Below are 24,013 nucleotides of genomic sequence, written 5' to 3' on the forward strand. Positions count from 1 at the left end.
CGGTCAGGCAGGATTGTGCCCTGCACGGATGTGTCCTGTCTTTGCATTGCCGGCCACGGAAGGTGAGAGAGAGGCAATCCTCTTCTCTCCTTACTTTGTGAAAGCAAGTGCTGTGGGACAACTTGAAATATTTAACTACCTGGGGACTCTCTGCTTTCAAACTGTGCACCCTACCAACAGGGCTAGTAGCAAACTCCTCCTCAAATGAAGTCTTTAATCAGCTGCTACCTTCAGAATCAGCAACCGAGACTTGGCCAGCACCGTGCCTCATCGTTCTGGGTCTTCCAAAGCAGGGGTGGGGAGGCTGTCTGCTGCGTGAAGTTCTCTTGCTCTGTCTGGTGAGCCTTTTTCCATGCCGGGCACCTCTGGGGACTGCAGTGTGACCGTGGTTCCTCCAGGGGACGATGGCTAGCAAAAAGGGGTGTGGAGGACTTGAGAAGTGGAGTTTCTCTCCTGATGCCTCCCCTCCACCTCCTCCTTCCTCACTCCCCTCCCCTGCTCCAGTCAATTATCTAGGGCTTAATTGGTGCAAGACAGGCAGTGCAAGCCTTTCTCCGACCTCATCTTTTCTGGATTTATCCTCTGACCCACTCCGTACCTCTAGCTTCTCTCTAACCCCTGGGCGCCTGACAACAGAGGGGAAAGGAAGCGAAACTCAAATTGGGCATGTGTGACCTTTGCGGGCTCTTCCAAGGGAAGGTTTACCTAGAGGTCTCTGGTGGAAGTTGAGCCTATGGTTGGAAGGAAGCTTGGCTGTGAGTTTCTTAACCTCCTTTGCCTCGAGCTTGATCACCCCTGAAACACAGGAGCGCAGATATCGGAGTGTCCTGGTGACTGACGCAGTATCACTGGGATTTCCCACTGGACAGGTGAGGTGTGGGGGAGGACTGTTGACTGAGAGGCAGCAGGAACACGCAGAGAGCCAGAGATGCTGGCACTAGATTGTCCTAGAAGGCTTCCCAAGCTGGTGAGGGCTTGAGAGACCAGAGCTCTGACAGACTCCTCTGTCCCGTGTGATCCAGGGAGCCCTGAGTGGGAATCTGGCTTAAAGTTCGTGGAGCTCCAGTTTTTCCATCTGAAAAGTAGGGAGCACTGCTGGCCTCAACAGGAGATGAAATGAGCTAATGCAGACTAAACACTGCGACCAGAGCCTGAGGTGTAGCAGGGGCTCAGACACTCAGCGGCCACCCTCCGCTTCTCCTCCCCTCAGGAGTACCTCATGACCCTCTGATGACCAGGGCCATCGCCTGTTTTGCCCCTGGCTTCCCCATGGGCTGGGCATGAAACCCTCACCGCAGTGCTTTATTTGATATTCACAACTCTGTAAAGTTGTCCTGGAATAACGTGGAATAATATCAGTTCAGGGATAGAAAATGTCTTTTTTTTGTTGTTGGGGAAAAGCTTGACAGAGTGGAAGGAACATGGGACTAAGTAGCACATTTGAAGACTTGGCTTTTTAAAAACAATGGCACCAGAAGTTAATGAAGGATTTTGTGCCCAGCATCACGCTGAGCACTTGACATAGATTATCTCACTTAAACATCACCACAGCCCAAACGTCACAGGACCTGTTATTAGCTCCATTTCACGGAGAAGCATTCTGAGGCTCAGAGAAGGTGGTCGCTTGCTTTAGGCCACAGAGCCAGGAAGTTTACCCATTACCACCACATACCGAGTATCTCCTGAGGCCCAAGTGCTCTGTGTGGGAGTCTCATAGAATTTTTACAACAACCCATTTCACAGACGATGAGACTGAGGCCACACACTGCTCAGGGAAGGTAAATGATTGCCAGAGCTGGGATTCAGCACTGGTCTGACTCTGAAGGCTGTTTGTCTTCCCCATTGTTCTACTGCATTGCTCCTGGCCTCCGCTGGAGGGGGTAGCCAAAGACACTAAAGCGCTAAAGAACACAGAGAGAGGGGCGCCTGGGTGGCTCAGTGGGTTAAGCCACTGCCTTCGGCTCAGGTCATGATCTCAGGGTCCTGGGATTGAGCCCCGCATCGGGCTCTCTGCTCAGCGGGGAGCCTGCTTCCTCCTCTCTCTCTGCCTGCCTCTCTGCCTGCTTGTGATCTCTCTCTGTCAAATAAATAAAAATCTTTAAAAAATTAAAAAAAAAAAGAACACAGAGAGATAATAGAGATAGTAGCTGGGAAGACTCATCAAGTAAAGGTAGGCGTTTCAAGGAGATTTGGTAAATAGGGTCGCATCTGGGATAATTTGGAGGGACCCTGAGTGCAGGAGAAAGAGCTCAGACCCAACCCTGGGAATGGCGGGGGGGAGGAGGCCTGCTTTTATGTAGTGCCAGCCGCCTGCTGCTGATGGCAATGGAAGGTTGTGCAGGCCTGGGCACCTACATTGCTTCCTTATCCAGGCCAGGTCACTGTGAGCCGAATTTGAGGTTCGATTAATTTGACCGTGAAGTTGCACCCCCCTCCACCACGCTTTGTACCTGATAAGCCTCCAGTCATCTGCGTTGAAGTCTGACCTCCCTACATGGATTCTCGGCACTTCCTCACTGGGCCGGCTGGGGCTCCGCCAGCCCTCTGTGGCCATCTGCCCAGGCTGCAAAGCTCTTTGTTGCTTTTGGCAGGTTTAAAAGCTTAATTTCTATTTCTCTGTTTGGAAATGCAGTTCATCGGCATGGAGACAGCAGTGGGTGCTAAAATGGTTTCTGATGGCTATCTTGAACGTTAATATCCTAATACATTTTATCATCAATGACCTGTTCCCCCCTTGCCACAAGTTCTCACTCCCCTTTTGCAAAGAGAGGCTGGCCTTCAGAAAGGCCTCCCAACCCATCTCATTCCTTTGCTCTCCGCCTCCCCGCTTTTCACAGATAGCATTGTACTTTGCCAATGAAGCCCATAGTCGTGGGAAATCTCTGAGTTGGAGGATATGAGAAATTGTTTCATTTAGCCGGCAGGGTTTAATAGAGATGATCTAATCTCTAAAAGGCATACATTATTTAAATTCCATGCTCTCGGACAAGAGGACCCCTGATATTTGTGGCAGGGACAGGATTGGCTCTATTCAGTGGAGCTAACTGTTGGTTTTCCTGTTTGTAATTTAGTGCGGGGGCTGGGTTATGCTTGTGGCAGTGGGGGGGCGGGTTCCTAGCGGTGAGGGTGCCGGAGAACATTTTCTTTAGACAGAAACTTAAAATCGTAGATTCTTGGGGTGAAAGGGAGGGGAGATGTGGAAAGTCATTGCGTGGTATCATCACCAGCTTGCTATTGGGTTGCTATTGGGTCCCCACTAAGGTGAGTGGCCCCTGGGGGGCAAGCTGAGAACTCTCTGCAGGGGCTCCTCTCGGGTGGCTCAGTCGGTTAAGCAGCTGTCTCTTGATTTCCACTCAGGTCATGATCTCAGGGTCCTGCGATCAAGCCCCGTATGGGGCTCCATACTAGGCGTGGAGCCTGCTTAGGATTCTGTCTCTCCCTCTTCCTCTGTCCCTTGACTCCCCTCCCCTGTGCCCACATATGCTGTCTTTCTAAAAAAAAAAAAAAAAAAAAAGAGTCTCTCTCTCTCTCTCTCTCTCTCCCTCTTTCCCTCTCCCCCACCCCCTCCCCCAAAGAACTCTGATTTCCCTCATTCCCTGCCCTGATGGACCACCTGCAATATCACTGGGGGGCTCTCTGTGAGGCGCTGAAGACCTCTATTGACAGAACTAAAATTTTTTTTTTTTTTTTTTTTTTTTTAAAGATTTTATTTATTTATTTGACAGAGAGAAATCACAAGTAGGCAGAGAGGCAGGCAGAGAGAGAGGAGGAAGCAGGCTCCCTGCTGAGCAGAAAGCCCAATGTGGGGCTTGAACCCAGGACCTGGGATCATGACCTGAGCCGAAGGCAGCGGCTTAACCCACTGAGCCACCCAGGCGCCCCCAGAACTAAAATTTTAAGAGAAATCTTACACACTCTCAATCACTAAAGACCAGGTCTGGAAATAAAGTGAGGCTCGTGAATATCTCAGGGAACCCGGGCTGTGAGTGGCATGAGATGCCGGGAAGGACCTGGAGAATATCAGTCCCAAGGGAGTTTTTACCTCACAGGGAGTATGTCATGATCCTGAGAGAGCTACGCCTTGTTCCCCTCCCATGTCGTTTGACTGTCATGTTAGTACAGATCACAAGCCTGCCTGACTTCCTGGGGATGGGGCTTTGGAGGAGCAAATGACCCCAGAGTAGGCTCTCAGAGTTCTGAACATAAAGTCTCTTCCCTTCCCCAAAGGTTTGTTGGGTGTCTCCTAATAGAGAGTGAGGTGAGCACTAGGTATACAAATGTGATTCTCATCGTCTCTGCCTTGCAGAGGAGACCGACATATGGACAATGTACCCTGGTGTATTAGGAGCCAGGGTTCAGCTAGGCACGTTTATCGTAGGAGCACAAGGAAAGGGGTAATTAATTCTGACTGTGAGTTTCTAAAACAGCTTCAGAGAGGAGGTGATCCTTGACCTCAACCTTGAATGAGAAGGAGGTATTCAGACTGACCCTTTCTTGGTAGTGCTTGCTGAATGTGTGCCTGCTCTTTGGGACAATGAAAACGATAAGGAGAGGTGGTGGTTCCTGCCCCCCAAAAATCCACAGCTTGCCGGGGAGACAAGCCTGGCACATATGAGTCAATTACAGCTCTGCATAGACAGATGGAAGCGTGGAGGGGAGGATAGGCTACACCGGGGTACTTGGTGATCTAGGGTTTTCAGAGTTACTACTCTCTCAGGGAGCACACAGTTTCTGGAAGGAGAGTTCCGACCTCACCAAAGATGTCAGCTCTAAGAGGCCCAGCCATTCTGACTTTTCCGATCAGCCTGGTTCTGTACAGAAGTAGCTAGTTGGATTTGGAGGCAGGCTGGCAGCAAGTGAGGGTGGGCGGAGAAGGTTGATGGTAAGAATTTAGTGGTGTTGGCTCACTCTTTGCAACCCTGGTAGGATCTGGGGTTTGCAAAATGTGCCAACACACAACCCGAGTATGGATGCCCCTCAGGGTCCTGCGAGCACTATGTACGTTCCCAGCCTTGGCTTATGCGATTTCTTCCACCTTGAGTGACTCCCTTTTCTTATCTTCATGAAGTCTTCCAAGGCCGCTCTTCTACACTGATTTCAGACTCGCTGGATACTTGATCTGCGATCCTCTCTTGTTCCTCATTAAGCTGGGGTCAGCATTGTTCTCTCTCTCTCTTTTTTTTTTAAGATTTGATTTTATTTATTTATTTATTTATTTATTTATTTATTTATTTGTCAGAGAGAGAGAATGAGAGAGCGTGCGCACACATAAGCAGGCAGAGTGGCAGGCAGAGGCTCGAGAGAGGCAGGCTCCCTGCAGAGCAAGAAGCCCGAGGACCCTGGGATCATGGCCCGAGCTAAAGGCAGCGGCTTAACCGACTGTGCCACCCCGGCGTCCCTGTTCTCTGGTTTTTAACTCCCCCATGAGACTGTAGACACCTTCAGAGTGTGAATAGCATCGCATGCTTTTCTTTCCTCCCCTTTTCTTTCCTCTCTGTGAGCAGTTTGTGTAGTCTAAGGAGTGTGGGTTTCTTTAGACAGTCTTATCATTGAATCTCAGCATTGCCACTTACCCTAAAATTTTGAGCTCAGCTTCCTTATCAGGAAAATGGCATAACCCGGAATTTCTCAACATTGACACTGTTGGCATTCTGGGGCTGGGTAATGAATGCTTCATTGTGGGGACCATCGTGTCTGCTGTAGGGTACTTAGCAGAATCCCTAGCTTCCACCCATGGATGCCAGTGGCAGCCTTCCCTTTCCAGTCATGACAGTCGAAAACACCTCTAGATGGTTTTGTGTCCCAGAAAGTTTCCCATAGATTCCCATTGTCCACATGTCCATGTGTCAAGTGTCTCCTGTGCCAGGTTTCCCTCGCTGTTGAGAACCACTGGGATGACACTACCTATTGGGTCTGTATGAGACCTCCTTGTGCTGCTTCCAGAATATAGCAGACATTCCATAAATGCCCATTCACCTGCATTCCTGGTCCCCGCCGGGCACTAGACACACTACAGGGGGATGAACTGAATGGAGCCGTGACTCTAGGGGCTAGCCATTTGGGGTAGAAAAGGCATGGAACTTTTCGGCTGCTCCCACAATGCACTAACCGAGCCACTGCCATTTTCTTAATTGCAGATTGACCTGGAGCCAGAAGGAAGAGTGTATGTGATCATTGATCTGTCGGGGTCGTCGGGTGAAGGTAGGAGAATGTGACCTCTCCTCGTTGTTCTCTTCCATTGACCCTTTGTCTTCGGGTGTCTCCCTTCCCTCCTTGGCTGGGATGTATTACAGCGACATTTAATTAATTGGCAAACTTAAAAGGAAAAGGTTATTTTGAAGATGCTTACGCCCGTGTACCAAAAGGGACCAGCCATCTGTTAACTTCAGTGGAGCAGAGGGACTTGACTTATCAAGTGAGGCCAATAAAGCAGGCATTCTTGCATGATAGTGTGCAAGGCAGGCTTGGGTGGAGCGGCAGCCTCTCCCCGGAGGCTCGCGTGGGGTGTGTGTGAGTGTCATGGGAAGGAAGTAAAACCAGTTGGTCTAACGGTATTCAGAAATGAAACAAATAAGGTGTCCAATTTCAGAATCTTATTTTTTTGAGCTTTTATAGAAGTGTTACTTCTTTTTACAGTTTCCCACGCAGGCAAAAGCCCTGCTTTTAGAGAGAAATAATGGGGTGAGGGAATGTCTGCTCCCCACTGGCCAAATGAGACAGGTTGTAGATGTTGTCCACTGGTCAGATTTTCCTTCTTTCTTCTCCTTGCATCCTCTTCTCTCGATCCTGTCTTGGTGCACTTAACATCTTCAAAGGCTTTACGGGCAGTGAGGACTGAGAGGACTGAGCAGTCAGAAGGGGAAGGGATTCTGGACAGTAAAACCTTGTCCACACAGAACAGGGAGATGGTGGCAGATGTGGGCTCTAGGGAGGCTGGGAATTAGGATGGAGATTTAGTGGGGACCATCTTTCTCTGTATGCAGGAGGACAGGACAATTGGCTTTAATGTCATGGCAGAAAGATGGGAAGACCAAGGCTGGTTCCTCTTGGCAATGAGAAAAAATGGGAGTTAGGGGCTGTGGCACTCTTTAGGGAAGTCAGCTCCCTTAGCTCCTGGTTGGAAGACTAGGGCCTTTTCCCTCATCTCTTCTTCTTCTTCTTCTTCTTTTTTTTTTTTTTTTAAGATTTTTATTTATTTATTTGACAGACAGAGATCACAAGTAGGCAGAGAGGCAGGCAGAGAGTGAGAGGGGGGAAGCAGGCTCCCCGCTGAGCAGGGAGCCTGATGTGGGGCTTGATCCCAGGACCCCGGGATCATGACCCGAGCTGAAGGCAGAGCATTTAACCCACTGAGCCACCCAGGCGCCCCATTCCATCATCTCTTCTAAATGCTGGAGATCACAAGGACAGAGTCACAACACCACATGGTTCCCTAGGGTTAGGGATGAAACTCTAGTCTACATTTCAGTAACGGGAGGAGAGATTATGTCCACATATCAGAGGAGTGGGTCAAACCGTGTGCTTAACTGGGTGCCTGATGATTTTCATTTGGCTAATACATCACGCAATTCAATTTCAACAGGTGTTCAGAATAATTCAATAATTGTGTGTATATGGGGCTTATAATAGAATCCAGTTCTCTTTGAATAGATCTCAATTATTTGGCATAGGTTTAAAACTTTAAACATCCTTCCAAAATTGGTCTTGTACATTTTCTTCTCTTTATCGCAATTACATTTTGACGTTTCCAGCTTTCTTTCCCTACCCTCAGCTCTGAACAGCCCAGAATAGAATCTGTTGTAGAAGATTCGGGGATTTAGCAATATTTAGTATGAAATATTTAAGATGTGCCAAAGGGCCTAAAGGAAAATAAAATGAGCACCAGTGTACCCACCACCCTGATTAAGAAATAAAGCAGCCATTAAGGTGAAAACTTGCATTGCTTTTAACAAAGCGTGCGATCCCAAATTCACCAGACTTGAAAGTATTACAGCAGCCTCCTGATTATAGATATTGGTGAAACATTCAATGAGTGGAATCGGTCCCCCTTTTCCTTACATAATCTATACGCAACAGAATAATTAATTAAATATGCATTTCCTGTGCCAAGATGCTGGGCAACCAATAGGAGGCTGTAATTATTTTTTTTTTCTTTGAAAAGATTAACCTGGGAAATTACAGCGGACATCCTTTTTTACATTAGAGAGAAAGGATGTGGACGAATGAGTGAATAAATAAATCAGAAGCAATTGATTTTTTTCCTCTTTGCTTCTATGGCTTATTGCATGTGAATGGCCAAAGCAATTTTCACTGGGCGGAATTCTTAGTGTCTTTTTTTTTTTTTTTTTAATCTCTTTCATCTAGAGAAAATAGAGTTTACTTCAGAAATGCTGACACACGCCAGACTCTGGAAAGTTCTAGCATGTGTTGCTCTGAAGAAAAGGAGAACTTTTTTGCCCTTTCTTTCTTACTCTTCCTGGATTTGGGATTCTTTCTCTGGATGGTGGGAAGGACTTGCAGCAACCTTTTTGAAGGAGCTGATCTTACTGGTTTCTGTTTGCGTTCTGTACATCGGTTTGCCCTGTCCTGCTGATCAGATTTTGAGGGCTCCTGACCCAGGGGTTTTTGGAAGGGTTGGGAGGAGAGGAGAGGAGCCGAGGGTGAGTGAACACACTATTTGTTTCCTGGACTGCATGGGAAGGATCCAGTGCAAAACCCAGTTGTCCAAGCTAGACTGTGGACTGTGGATTCTTTACCTAAGTCCCTTTCTTTAGTGAAAATACTTAACTCTGTATTCTGCAAAAGGGTGTGAAGAGAGTGGGAGTGAGGCAGGCTGATCCCTTCTCTCTATCATTCTGCTGTCACGCGTCCCTGCAGCTCCCCTGTCTCAAATGCTCTGGTCCCATCAATGGAAGAAAAGACACATATCATAGAAATCACACACACTTAGAAACACAGGCAAACAATGAGGAGCCCAGAGAAAGGTGTGAGCTGAAGATCCAGTTCCAAGATGGGCCAAAGGTTTCTTTTTCTTGCTAACACACTGTGGAACGCCTTGGACATTTGTGTCTGCTAGAGCTGGGGCTAATGTGATTTCTAGCTGTCTAATAAAATTCCACTGCTCGCTTGTCCTGTGCAGCTCACCATAATGGGATTTGACTGCTGTGTGCTTTTGCTAAACCAGGCAACCCAACCCCAGATGTAAGGGGTCAGGCTCGATGACAGCTAAGGCCATTTCCGGTCATGCAGTTTTGATCTCTGGTCTAATCTGAATAGCAATCAGAGCTCAAGGCTGAAGGCTGGCTAATGTCTCTAGCAGGTAGAAGGGGTGGAAAGAAAAGGGCTCTTTCTGACAGGTACTACACCAGGTGCCTTACCTACATTATCTCAAATAGCAAACCTTCCTGGAATGCTGGAGCGTGATCCTCCAGTCTCGGGTGCCTCTTAGTGTTTGCTTTTATCATAAGCAATAGCCACGCGGTTTCCTGGTAAACGTGGCGCTCCAGGCTCACCAGATACTTAAGTCAGAGCATAATTCGCCCAGGTGACGGACGCATAAATAGCAATGTAGTTCTCAAGCGTGTCAGCTGTTGTTTCCTGCAGCACACATTAGTTAACATTCCTTCCTTTGTTTTGATGCAATTTGAACATTATTTTTATTCTTTTTTAATAACATGACAAGGCACCATTATTTGGAGGCTCCCAGAGGAGGGGCCGTCAGGGTCTGACCCAGGGATTTCTAAGCTCTTTTCCTGCCTTCCATCCTGATTAAGTGTTCACCCAGGGGAGTTTTTCAGAGTCTGAAGCGCAACAGAGAGAACCAGAGTGGGTCTCACTGATAATGTTCGGAGGGCCAAACTGTGTCTCCAATAAAATGCAGAAGATGCAAAGTAGTTTGAAGGATGTTTTGCAACACAGATCACAAATAAGGCAGTTAAATTGGGGCTCAGGGTTCGGAGTGGTTGCAGAAGCAGACGACAAACAGAAGCCACATGCTTCTGTCTGCAGCCACATGCTGTGGACACCGCACCCCTCAGTCTCCTACCTGGGCCCCCCGCCCCGGGCAGATAGGGCAGGAAGAGCACAGTCCTAGGAGTCCTGCAGTCCTGGCCTTCAGTCCCAGCTCTAACGCTTGCTAGTTCAGAGGTTCAGATTTCTCACCGGGTCAGGATCACGATCGCATCTCTGGTAGGGACCCTGTGTGGTCAGATTGCTAAAAAGAACAGTGCCCTTGAATACAGGTGATGCTCAGTAGATCTCCTACAGCCTGGAGACCTGAGGGCTGCCGGTGAAGGAACAGCAGACAAGGCTTTCCGGGAAGCAGTTTGAGGGCAAGTTTCTGACTCTGAGGCATATTAAAAACGATGGAAGGACAGAGCAAGGTGACAGAGAGGCAGTTTATAGAATAATATCTCTATCTGGCTGGGCTATAAGATTGCTTTCTACAGAGTTCACACCTTGCCATAGTTTGGCCCCACTTTCTTTCTCTTTCTTCCCCACCCTTCCCCCAGTGAACTGTTTTCTAGAAGGACAGTCTCTATCTTGTTTGTATCCTGTGGCCCTTAATGCCAGAAACTTCTCTTTATGGGAGCCTGGGTTTGTTCTCTCTGCTCGGTGCAGACTGAGAGCATGTGGGGCCCACACTCTCACTGGACCTTGTCTCAAAGCCCTTCATATACTTGAAGGCAGTTACTAGATCTCTCCTCTTCAGGTTTGAATTGTTCAAATCCCTTTTCCTTTCTGAAGGGGTAGTTTAGAAATTTAACTCATCTTTGCAGCTTTTTTTCTGGACTTCTTTTCAAGTTGCGTAGGCAGGCAGACAAACACGATCAAACTTGCTTGGGTTTGCTCTGAAATGGTAACATGGGTGGACCAAGTGCCTGATAGTATTACCTGTGTGTGGGATATAGTCACATTGAGAGGTCAAGTGATGTGCCCAAGGTCAAAAGGTTGACTTCCTACCTTTTGGGTCTAGACCCCCAGGGGACGATCCAGTGCCCTGGTTTAAATCATGGCCCCAGTAGTGCAACTTCCCTACCTCCCTGTTTATTTTAGTTCTTTTCTTCAGATAGCCCCCCCTCCTTTTTTTTACAGTGATGTGGAAGTTCTTAGCTTTGAATCCAGAAGTGACCCAGAGGGTCCCTTTCATAAATAAGCACATTTCTTTTCCATTCTCTTAGAAATGAGAACTCCCTTGGTCCCAGTTCAGGAGCTATCAGCTCCCTCTCAGGCTGTGTATCAGGCAGGTCCCTAATTAAGTCTTGGTTTACAACTAGACCTGATTCAAACTCCAGCAGGTTAGTAATCTTTCTTCCCTGTGTCCATGGCAAGCATTGGAGTGCTGCCCTCAGTGTTGAAATAAAAGGGGAGGACTTCTGGAAACTGTCTCAGCCATTGGCTGTTCTAGTCTCTCAGATGCCCCTGCCCTGTTGATGTTCCAGTTCCTGAGAAGTCTACATTATTCAATCCAATGCCTTCAGTTACCAGGTAGTTAAAGAAAACCATTTGTTCAAGGGAACAGTAGTCACCAATGCACACTAACAACTGTGCCCAGCTTGGTGCCGTCCTGGGGTTAGGGAAGGGGAAGTGGGGAGGCAAGCAGAAAATGAGAGGTGACCTTCACAAGTACACGTGGCCTTGCCTTCAAGGGAGTGTACAGTTTAATTAGGAATCCGAGACTCACTTATAGGACAAAACACTGGAGAAAAGTGCAATTAAAAACGATGGATGGACAGAGCAAGGTGACAGAGAGGCAGTTTATAGAATAATATCTCTATCTGGCTGGGCTATAAGATTGCTTTCTACAGAGTTCACACCTTGCCATAGTTTGGCCCCACTTTCTTTCTCTTTCTTCCCCACCCTTCCCCCAGTGAACTGTTTTCTAGAAGGACAGTCTCTATCTTGTTTGTATCCTGTGGCCCTTAATGCCAGAAACTTCTCTTTATGGGAGCCTGGGTCTGCTCTCTCTGCTCGGTGCAGACTGAGAGCATGTGGGGCCCACACTCTCACTGGACCTTGGCACATTGAATGCTTAATTGGGTGCTACCAGCAGTTCTCCAAATGGGACCATATTGGGGCTGGAATAACCCAGGACAGCCTCAGGGAAGAGGCAGAGCTTGGGCTGGAAAGATGAGGATAGGCAGCCTGGATTGCCATTGAGGAGGCCATTCTGAGCAGAGGGGGATCATGTCATCACTATCAAAGGTAGCTTGGAAGCTCTTATTTTTTAGGTAAGGCTGGATAGATACTATAAATTAAATAGATACACACTGTATTCTCCAAGAGCTTCTGAACAAAGACAATTATCAGTGTTGTAGACAGAAATTTTTATGCCATGCAAACAAGAAAATGAAATACCTTCAGTGACTAAACTGTGTTTGAAGGTTGAAGGCAGTTCTTTCTGGATATGTCTTCATGGTCAAGGCCTCTCACCCACCTTGGACCCCAAGGAGGAGGAATGTTCCAGGTCAAGTTTGGTCAAGTCTGGGATGTTGAGTAGAGCACATTCTGTAAGCATGGGGCTTAGGTGATGGGAAGGTCAAGTCCATGTACAGTCATCCCCCTGTGTCTTTTTTGCCTCCTCTCTCTTTTCTCCCTCAGCAATCCCGTGGAGCCCCATGATAAGCACTCTGCCACCTCCAGCAGCCTCTTCCTCCCCAGCCTGTCTAGCTTGTGTGCCCACAGCAAGCCCTGACACTCCCTCTTGCCCTTTGTAAGTTCTGCCCAGTCTCTGGTAAGCAGCATTGCTTGAGAAGCTAAAGAGAGCTCTCACTTTCTTGAACATGGAATTTCAAAGCCAGGCACCAGCTCCAAGATGCTGAGAGGTCACCCTCCTGTGAGGTGCCTTAGGCAATGAGATCTGGTCCAGCTCACCCCATAGGCTCCCCAGAACATGTGGGCATGGTGGATTCTCTAGTAGCATGTGGAGTAGAGACAGCCTCGGTGCTTGACAAGAGTGAAAATAAAATCTAGACGTTCAAAAACATTGATTTTGCGGTGTATACTACACATCCCACCTCCAGCGCAACTACTCACCCCTGATACTCAGACCCAGGGAGCAGTCCCCTTAGTCTCCAGGTTTTTGGCTCTATCTTCTGTCCTGATGGCAGAAATACTGGAAGTGACCATATGTATCAGCTGAGACAGGGGGAGTCAGCAGAGGACCAAGGGGAAAATGTAGTGAACTCCCAGTCCCCATCAAGGGATTTATAATGGCCCAGAAAGAGAGTGCTAAAGTGCTTGATGAGAAATAAGCCAAGAAAAATCCTCATTTCCTTCCAAATAGGCCCTAGATGCACAGCAGTTCCTCTGAAATGAGTCATCCACGGTTAACAACACCAAATGCCAACCATTAGCAGATGAAAAACAGAATTGAATCCTGAGTGTTTAAAGAGCAGAGCTCTTAGTATCACTACCAAAGCCTCCTTCGCCTGTGCCATTATGGAGCATGGATGTGTATTTGCTATTGACTTTTGTGCCTGTTGTCCTAATGAAGTAATTGAAGAAGGAACAGTCGTGTTGAAGAAAGCAGCTTGTAGAAGGGTGGGTTTATAATAGATCCTCAGTCAAGGAGTGAGCCCCGTGTTTTCCTGGCATGGCCTCTAATTCCGTCTCCGTTGTCTTGCTATGTATCATTTCTGTGTCTTATAAAGAAGATTGTTTTGGGAAATTCATGTTTGCAGCTCAGATCATACTGGGTCAAAGTGGCCTATAATTTAATCATTTACGGTTGTTGATGTCCTCGTGATTTGGCTTAAAACAAAAGGGTATTTCCATTCATCTAACCTAATTTAGAGAGTTGTCTTTCAGGATCAACTACTTTATTCTTTTATCCAGTTGAAATTGGCCACTGCTGACAGTTTTATTGATTTTTCTTATTATCTAGCTTTGTTTTTCACAGCCAAGTGCTGAATTTATCATCTTATTGGAGCTGCTAACGGGGGTCTTTTATCTTCCTCCTTTGTTACGACCCTTTGGTGTGAGCTGTGGGGAGGCCTGTGAAGGTCTGGGCCTTTGTCTACATACACACAGATGAGAATCAATGTCTCCGACTCACCTATTCTCTCTCTGCTTGATCCTATGTTTCCTGCATTGGTTGGAAACATCATGTATTTGTTTATCTAAGATGTAGCAGACCCTGGGTGTAGAGCTAATGAACTTGGTCTTTGCTCTCAGGTATCTGTACTCCCACAGAAGGAGACAGGCAAGAGACCATTAGGCACACAAGGTGTTTTAGCTGTTGAGTAGCTGATGGTCAAACAGGGTGCAGTGGGACCTCCGAGGAGACTCCCTTCGATGTGAGGGCTCTCCCTGGAGTTGGCAGTCAATAAATGACAACCACCAACACGTCCATAGGCTCTTGTCAGCTTGTTGTGGCAAACCTGAAAGGCATGTTTTCCTCAGTGAAAGAAACAGAGCCACTGTCCACCAAAGATGCATCCAATCAGAAGATAAAATAAAGGCAGACAAAGGCTTGATGTACTTAAAATGGAACTTTGCAGGAATGCATCTGATTTATAGATTCATTCATTCGATGGATAGTTATTGGGCACCTATACCAGTTACTCTTTTCAGTGCTGGGGCACGGAGGTGAACAATATGAATAATACAAAGCCTTACGGGCCTTACATGCTAATGGATAGGCTTGTGCATGCATTGGCTGTCTCTGTACAGTCTCTGGGGGAGGGAAAGGGTGAATTCAGAAAGGAGGGAAACTTTCCTGTCAATGCCTGTAATCTTGTTTTTCTTTCCCCTGTATGTTTATTAGCTATTAAGACATTTACTTAGAAATTAAAAAAAAAAATTAGGTGGAAATACGACCATTGCCATACACACAGAGACAGTGACTTGCCCGTGGCTGGAGGCTATGACAGGCTCCAGAAGACCTTACAGAGAGGAATGACCTATCATATCCACAGAATAACATGTTTAGGACAGGGACATGAAGAGTAATGTCCTACTTCATGCTCTGCATGGCTCCATAGACACCTCTGAATTAAAATGGGATATGCTGCAATGTAGGATATGTACGGATTCCCCCAGACTATGCCTGTCATCCAGGACTGAGTGCCCCTACCATGGTGAAGCAGGTGGGCCAGGTAGCTGAACTCCCTCAGAGTGGGGAATGAATGAATGATGTAGACATGATGTAGAATGTGCAGACATTCATTCCTTGGAGCCCCTTGCCTCTAGACGCTTAGCCTTGCTTCTGCTGAGATGCCCGCCCCTGTCTGGGTGTGCAGTCCCACAGTGACCCCTTCTCTAACCCCCCACAGCACTCTGCAGCATTTAGGGTTAGCTGCTACTTGTCCTAAGCTTGGTCATATCCACTGACCAAATGGCTTCACCAGATGGGGTGCCTCCTGCCCAGCCAAGTAGGCCTAGCTGGCTATCAGTGGGTTATTCCCACTCTCCAGGCCCTCCACTTTGCCTGCTTCCTGACATTGAAAGTAATGGCCAGGTTTAGTTCCAATGGAGATGTTCTCTGCAGCAGGAACCTGCGGCCTCTATGATTAGCCAGGTGTGAACTCTTCTGAAAGGGTCAGAAAGGGTGAACTCAGAGGAAGCTGAGTTCCCTTCTAAGTATGTCTAGGAGTTATCGGGACTAGGCTTCAGAGACACCTGCATTTGAGTTCCTGCTGCATATTTACTTAATTACTTTGTTCACCAAGTGGCCAAACAGACTTACACCAAGAGCCTGTTGTGTGCCGTGTGCCATGTACCATGCTGAAATCTAGAAAATCAAAGAGGAGAACGACCAAGGCCCTGCCCTCGAGGTGCTCCCAGGCTAGGGCATGTCAGCAAGAAGGCACCAGCTCTCCTTGGGCCTCAGGGGCCCCCATATGAGAAGGGTGTGAGGACTTAGGACACCTTCTCATTCTGTGGTTTGAGTCAAAGCCAAGAATTTACATACAGCTAGGTACCCGAAAGGGGGCACGTGGGAGAGCACATAATTTTAAGCCAAGTCTCCGTATAGAGAGCATTTTACTTGAGTCTAAATGGATCTGTCAGGTTGGTTTTATCATCCCCATGTTACATTTGAGAAAATGGGGCTTCAGGAGATTAAGACTGTTGAGTCATCCTGGATCCTGAGAAAATGCGGATCCTGACTCGGTGGGCCTCAGGTAGGGTCTGCGATGCTGCGTTTCTCAGCAGCCCCCCGGGGGCGTTGCCTGTGCTGCGGGTCCTTGGACGTCACTCTGAGAAGTCACTCTGAGAAGACACAACGAGAACTGTGAGGTCTGAATCGTGCGGAGAAAGCACGGGTTTCTATTTCGCTGAAAATTCAGAGGGAACTCTACTGACTTCTCCCATTCCCATGTCCTGTCTCAAAGTCAGTCCTTTTGAATCCTTTTCCATCCCCCTTCTCCTGTCTTCTGGGAAGGGGGCTGAGAAGGCACTCGGTGTTCTTAGGAAAGGTGGGTAGTTCCCGGGCCTGGGTTTTTCCAGCCCTGCCTTTCATGGTCTCCGAAAGGTCAGAATGCATAGCGTCAGTATTCTGCAGCTAGGGAAAGAAGGAACCAATTTATTCCAGGAAAACAAAAAGCAACTGGTCAGGATATTGGAGTTTTTGTTTTTGTGTTTGCCTTTCTATAAATACCCTCAAGTATTGAGTGGTGCTTGAATTTGATCCCACTGTGCTAATTTTCTCCCGGTTTCTGGGGCTTTAATTAAGATAGCTCACCCAGGGCCCTTGCTAGAACTTACCTTTATGCGTTCCTCCTCTGAGGTAGGCAGGTTGTACCTACCTTTAATGGATGGGGAAACACAGAGGGAGTTCTGGATTAGATGTTGGGTACTCAGTAGGGGCATAATTTTTATTTGTTGAATAAAAGAATGCATGACTAAATGAAATAACAGGAAAGAGTGTTCCTTTCAAAGGAAACTATTGAGATAAACAAGGTGTTGGGACTGGCTTTGCTTTGGATGATCGGTTGTTTCATAGTCTAGTGTACAATCATTGGGGAGTTCACGGGCAAGCGTGGGCCTGCATGTTTAAGCTTTCTGTGCCTGCTACTTATTTGGGGCTTTCTGAAGCCACCTCAGCGCCTCCATACACACCAGGTCCCCCTTATAATACCCTCTCCCCTCCCTGTTTATTCAACTACTTCTCCATTCTTTCAAAATTTGATTTCAAGTTTGCCTCCTCCTGGGGCCCTTCCCACGTCAGCCTGCCCACCCCCACCTGCTGGCTCACCGCACTGTATTCGTTCCCACACTCTTCTATGTCTTTCTGTACAGCCGTGCACTCGTATGCTTGTATTGTTTTTATAACTCGAGTCCTGCCTGTGTCCTCCCACCCCAGGAAGGCACGAGCCATTTGAGGACAGAGGTTTCTGTAAAACGGGCCCAGAGCTAAGAGCCAGGACAGGACATCTGAGGCTCCTGAGTGGCCTCATGATTTGGCAGGACTGAGCCCAGGGCACCATCCCACCCTTCGGGCTACACACAGATAGATGGGAAGCAAGGGCCATCTCTGTCCTTGGAACCTCTCGGTCCAGAGGGAAACCAGACCACCTAAACCCGGTGATGCTGCGTACCATAGAGACACAGAGCTATGGGAGTGTATGGGAGCCTTGATTATAGCTGGGCCTGTCTCGTGCTGGGCATGAGTTCCCCGATTAGTTACACCGAATTCAGCATGAAGCAGCTTTATGGTGAAGCGTAATGGGAGAAACCCCTTTACTGACATCAGAAGCTTCGATCCTCTCCCTGGTCCTGCCACTCACCAGCCAATTAAAGGTGCGTGGACCAGGGAGTGTTTCTGGCCTTTGACTCGACAGCATGCATAGCCTGAAGATACTATGATTCAGTGAATGTTTAGGATTCCATATTGTCAAATCAGAGGCTTTCTCAATACAGGTGTGAATCAGCAAGAAAGTTTCATAATCCCTCTTTATACTTACACTGGGAAGTCAGACGCAGTTATCCTGGGGCCAAAGCACGGGATCCTTAGCAGTGGGTGAGACGTGGTGGGAATCTGAGGAATTTAAAATGTGGCCAAGTAAAGAGGGAGAATTTGTCCTGTAGCTCCTTAGGCCAGTTCTGGGACCAGATGGGCAGAGTTATAGGGAGGCAGCTTTAAGCTTGATTTAGTGTACAGAAACAGCCTCTAGTAGAGAGAGCTTTCCAGCAGTTAAATACATTTGGCCAGTAAGTAGGGAGCTCTCCATCTCTGGAGACATTCAGATACTGAATGAATATTTAAAATATTATAGAAAAAAAAATCTTCTAATGGTCTTTGGTGAGATCACAATATTTGTGACAATTTCCATAAGTATATACAAATGGGGAATAATAAGGCAAATTTATTTTATTCTTTAAGGATTTTATTTATTTATTTGACAGAGAGAGATCACAAGTAGGCAGAGAGAGAGGAGAAAGCAGGCTCTCCACGGAGCAGAGAGCCCGATTCGGGACTTGATCCCAGGACCCTGAGACCATGACCTTAGCTGAAGGCAGAGGCTTACCCCACTGAGCCACCCAGGTGCCCTAAATAAAAAAATAAATTATTTTATTTAAAAACAATCCAAGGCCCACATTGTAAAAAGGTAGAGAAAAAGTGTATGAAGTAATGGGGAGAAGGAACAAGTTGGATATTAGCATGTATTTACAGAATAGTTACATTTCTTGCAAATTTAGGCAAAAATGTTTCTGTTAAAATGTGGATCTTGTTTCCAGAGACCTAGGAAACGTCTCTATTTGAATGGACCCCAAAATGTGTCTACCCCTATTGTGAAGACTTTTTGTGAGTGGAAAAATCTCCGGTAACATTAATATTTGCTCTTTAGTTCTCTCTCGTATGATATGCACACAGAATTCCTTTAAAGAGTGGTCCATTGTTGTGCACCTGTGAAGAGATCCACCTAGGACAGAGAAAGATGGGAACAAAGACCCCTGATTTCAGGGAAACAACATGCATGCTGTGAGGTAAGGATTTTTTCCTCAGACTTAGGAAGGTTTTGCATAGGAGCTACTAAGTAGGAAGAATGGAGGTTCCTTTGAGAAGAGTTTACTTGACCTTTTGTCCTGAGAAATGGTTTGATTTTGAATAGATAGCTTCTCACCGTGGTGGCTGATGTGTTGGCATAAAAATTGCAATAAAGAGGGACACCTGGGTGACTCAATCAGTTATCATCTGACTCTTAATTCTGGCTCGGGTTATGATCTCAGGCGTCTGAGACTGAGCCCCATATCGGGCTCTGTGCTGGGTGTGGAGCCTGGTTAAGATTCTCTCTCCCGGGGTGCCTGGGTGGCTCAGTAGGTTAAGCATCTGCCTTCAGCTCAGGTCATGATCCCAGGGTTCTGGGATCAAGTCCCACATCAGGCTCCCTACTCAGCGGGGAGTCTGTTGCTCCCCCTGCTTGTGCTCTCTCTGTGTCTGTCTCTCTCTGTCTAAAAAAGAAAATCTATTAAAAAAAAAAAATTCTCTCTCCCCCCAACCCCTGGCTCATGTGTACATACTATCTCTGGAAAAAAAAATTGTAATAAAGAATTATTGCCTTTATGAGGTGGGACACCAGGAAGGCAGTAGAACCATCTCCCCTTAACAATGGCTACCTTTTGTCTAATGCTTGAAATTTGACCTTCGGAGTTTTCATGTGTTTGGTGGCTTAAGCTTTTGATGCTCATTGAATATCTAACCTCTTCCTTAAAAAGAAAAGAAATAAAGGAAAGAAAGAAACAAAAGAAAAAGATGAAGTCTTATAGAAAGATTAAATCCTAAGCATTTCTTGAATTTCTTCACGCACAAAGGACCAACAGCTAGATTTGTAGGCAGGTTCCTAAATAATTGCACATGGTTCTAAAAAGGTAGTCTGAAGGTCAAAGAAGTGAAGGTTTGAATTACTGAGTTAATGTTCTAATGGGAGATTACATTCCAGAGAACTAAAATATTTACAGTTGCACCAAAAAGAATAAAATAGGAAAAAACTTAACCAAGGAAATGAAAGACCTGTATTGTGAAGACTATAAACACTGATGAAAAAAACTGAACATAAGTAGATGGAAAGATAGTCCATGCTCATGGATTGGCAGAATTAATATTGTTAAAGTGTCCAGACTACCCAAATCAATCTGCAGGGTCAGTGCAATCAAAATACCAACAGCAGGGACGCCTGGGTGGCTCAGTTGGTTAAGCAGCTGCCTTTGGCTCAGGTCATGATCCCAGCGTCCTGGGATCGAGTCCCGCATCGGGCTCCTTGCTCGTCGGGGAACCTGCTTCTCCCTCTGCCTCTGCCTGCCATTCTGTCTGCCTGTGCTCGCTCTCTCTCCCTCGCTCTCTCTGACAAATAAATAAATAAAATCTTAAAAAAAAAAATACCAACAGCATTTTCACAGAACTAGAACAAATGATCCTAAAATTTGTATGGACCCACAAAAGACCCTGAAGAGCCAAAGCAATCTTGAGAAAGGGCTACAAAGCTGGAGATACTGGAGATACCACAATCTCAGGTCTCAAGATATACTAGAAAACTGTAGTAATCAAAACAATATGGTACTGGCACAAAAATAGACACATAGATCAAGGAACAGAATAGAGAGCCCAGAAATAAACTCATGTTTTTATGGTTAATTAATTTATGACTAAGGCAAAAACATACAGTGGGTGAAGACCATCTCTTTAATATGTGGTACTGGGAAAACTGGACAGTTACATGCAAAAGAATGAAAGTGGATCACTTTCTTTTCTTATACCATACACAAACATAAACTCAAAAATGGACTAAAGGTGTAAATATTGAGACTGGAAACCTTAAAACTCTTAGAAGAAAACATAGGCAGTAACTTTTTTTTTTTTTTTTTTTTTAGTATCAGCCATAACAACACCTTTCTGGATATGTCAGAGAACGAAAATATATTATAAAATGTTCTCGTTGTGCCTCATTGTTTAGACACCCTCTTTGGTCATATTTTCAACATTCTTCCCCACTTGGTCATGGGGGCAGCCTGTCAACCTGTTTACAGGCTGGGAGGGTCCAGCTGAGTCTACATAGGGGCCTTCGAAGCCCCTTGAGGATCATTTGCTGATTTGCTGTATTACCCTCTATTCTCTGAAGTAGGAAAGATGTATCTTACCATAAGGTCCAATATTTTCATTTCTTTTCTTACTCATTTTTTTTAATTAACAAAAAAGAGCAAGAAGCAATACTATATTCAAATAATTGCAAAATCACTTTCTTTAGACTCTAAATTCTGTGAAGGCAGAAATTGTGTCTGTTTTGGTCTCTGTGTGGCCTTCATGGCCTCATACCGTGCCAGGCTATGCCAGCACTTGGGCAATATTTGTTGCATGAATTAATGAGAGACTACGGTCAGGTAAATACGGTTAAGATGTGAAGGTGGCCAAGTAGCTTGGCAGGCAGAGAGCAGCACTGTGAAGTGTCATTGCCTACTGGTGGCCGGTGTCTGTGTGTGTTGTTTGAAATCTCCACATGTGAAAGCCAAGAGCTGCCTGTTATAGGTGGGTTTGGGGTCACCGGGGTTGTCCGCAGAGCAGCTGGAGTCTGGAAGACAGACTTCACCTGCCTAATTACAGATGTCTGCCTAGCCACTCGACCTCTCCCTGGCTGTAATTATGGTCTTTGGAGCCACCATCCTGCCAGGCCAACTAGAAACACCTAGCTTGGACTGCAGAAGGACCTAGTTTGCTTTTATTTTTAATTTTTTAGGACATACATCAAACCAGGGTACTTCAAATTTAGCACTCACTTTACATACTGCATGAGGCCTTCACCAGGCTGTCTTGCCCTAGACGACGAAAAAGGATCATCAAGTCAGCCTTACTCTCGTTCCACTATTTTTATTCTGAAATTATATCATATTATATATCATGGGTTATCTGTACCTATGTTCCAGATTAAGAGAAGGAACATTTGAGGGTGATTTTTAGTCCCCCGGGGACTTTTTTAATCTTGTCTTCACTCTTTTGTCCCCAAAGGTAACAACTGTCCTGAATTTTATGTTATTTTCTCGCATTTCTTTATGATTTGACTACCTGTATATATGTCTTCTCAGATAATATATTGTTTTGTTTTTACCTACTTTTTAAGATTTATTTACATAGTATCATCCTATAGAAATTCTTTTGTGGTTCGTGCAGTTTTATATTTCTGCGATCCATCCATATTGATGTGGGTGGCTCTAGTTATTTTTATTCCATTATATTAATATGTCAAAATTAATTTATCTTTCCTCTTCATCGATATATGCATTGTTTTTAAGTTTTTGCTATTAGGGACAAAACTGTATTCTGGGGCATAGTAGCTTCTACGGTTTCTTTAGGTTACTTATTTAGGTGTGGAAATGACAGCTCAGTATGTATGTGTATTTTCAGCTTTACTAGATAATCATTGTTTTCCAAAGTATTGTGCCAGCTGATGCTCCCACCAGACATGTCTGCAATTTCTGATTGCTTTCTATCTTTATGAATACTTGGTATTATCAGACTTGTAAATTTTTGCCAGTATGGTGGGCGATGTGTCATTATGGTTTTAATTTGTATTTGTTTGATTATTAAGGATATTGAGAATCTTTTCATGTATCTACAGGTTTTTGGTCATTCCTGAAAGATATCTGTTCATTACTTTTTTTTTTAAAGATTTTATTTATTATTTATTTGTCAGAGAGACAGAGCGTACACACAAACGGGGAGTGGCAGGCAGAGGGAGAAGCAAGGAGGCCAATGCGGGACTCCATCCCACAACCCTGGGATCATGACCTCAGCCAAAGGCAGACAATTAACCAACTGAGTCACCCAGGTGTCCCTGTTCATTACTTTTTATGCATCTTTCTATTATTTTTTTTTCTATTTCTTATTGCTTCAGAGACAGTTACGTTTGTTGCAAATATCTTCCCCTAGTGTTTGTATTAGGCTGATATTTACAATCTCTCTGTGGTCATCAGATAAATAGAGCTCCAAAGAATGAAACTTGTGGATCTCCAACAAGTCACTTCATGTGTTTGGGCTTCTGTTTCTGCTCAATCAAGTGAGCATTCCCAGGAGTTTTTGTGCATGGAAACACATTTTGAAAGTAAAGCACCATACACATATATGGAAAGTCTAATTTTTTTCTACATTATCATACTGCCTCCATTTTTATACCATAACATATTCCCTGGGAATCTTTTTTGTTGTTGAGCTGCATTTTAAAAATTGCACTTAGTGCTTTTTGAAATTGTTATTGACATTTGGTTTACTTATCTATTTGTCTTTCTAGTATGTAAGCTCCAGAGGGCAAGAACTTTCTCTTACTGGTTTATCATTGCATTCCTAGCAACCTGCACTAATGCCTGCACATAGTAGGGGCTCAAAAACCTTCATGCAATGAATGACAGAACCAGTGGTGTTCATAGCAGTCATGATATCACTGCTGTGCAATTGTCCCGATGCCGTATTTAGGATTTGCTCCCTGTTCAGATAACTTTCAAACTCATGTAGTGTATTGTTCAGTGTATCTCTGGCCTTTTCCTTTCCAGGGAAGGAGGGTGGAGCCAGAGGAAGGGAATTGTGCCCTTGGGAGCTTAGAGCTCAGTTTTTAGAGTAGCTGGGCCCCCCCTGGTGGGCTGGCACTCCTCTGAGGGCAGATTTCTAGGGTGAGACCAGAGTTTCCCAGGCTTTTTTTTCTCTGCCCTTCTGCATGGTTGCCGTCAAGTTCACTGCTTTTCCAAACCCTGTTGGCTTTTGCTTTGTTGCTATAGAAACCAGAGCTGGTAGTTTGGGGGAAATGTGTGTGCATGCGAATGCTGGGGGAGGGGTGTCGTGGAAGCAGTAGAACACCAGAGCTGGGTGAGGACATGGAGGGAGGACAGCACAGAAGTCTCTGTGAAGGCCCTGCCCACTTTGAGGGTGCTCTCCTCAGAGTGCTTTTGATTTCGAATGGTGCACCCTTGGGGAACAGGCGTCCCTTTGTAGGTCTGCAGGGCTCCCCCTGGCACTGGTCCAGCCCTTCAGCAGAACATCTGGAAAGCTCTGGCCCCTCCCGGAGCCAAAGCCACTGAGCCCTGGAGACAG

General features: G+C 45.9%; 1 protein-coding gene across 2 annotated transcripts in view; it reads left to right on the forward strand.

Moving 5' to 3' along the window:
- PRKCE (protein kinase C epsilon) overlaps nt 1-24,013 on the forward strand; it is a 480,653-nt gene that overhangs the window by 174,331 nt on the left and 282,309 nt on the right. For both annotated transcript variants that reach the window (XM_047746508.1, XM_047746507.1), the window contains one exon: nt 6,138-6,201. In XM_047746508.1, coding sequence (XP_047602464.1) covers nt 6,138-6,201 — 64 coding nt within the window. The remainder of the gene's footprint in view (nt 1-6,137; nt 6,202-24,013) is intronic.

This window comes from Lutra lutra, chromosome 9 (genome assembly GCF_902655055.1).
Source record: "Lutra lutra chromosome 9, mLutLut1.2, whole genome shotgun sequence".
Taxonomy (NCBI): Eukaryota; Metazoa; Chordata; class Mammalia; order Carnivora; family Mustelidae; genus Lutra; species Lutra lutra.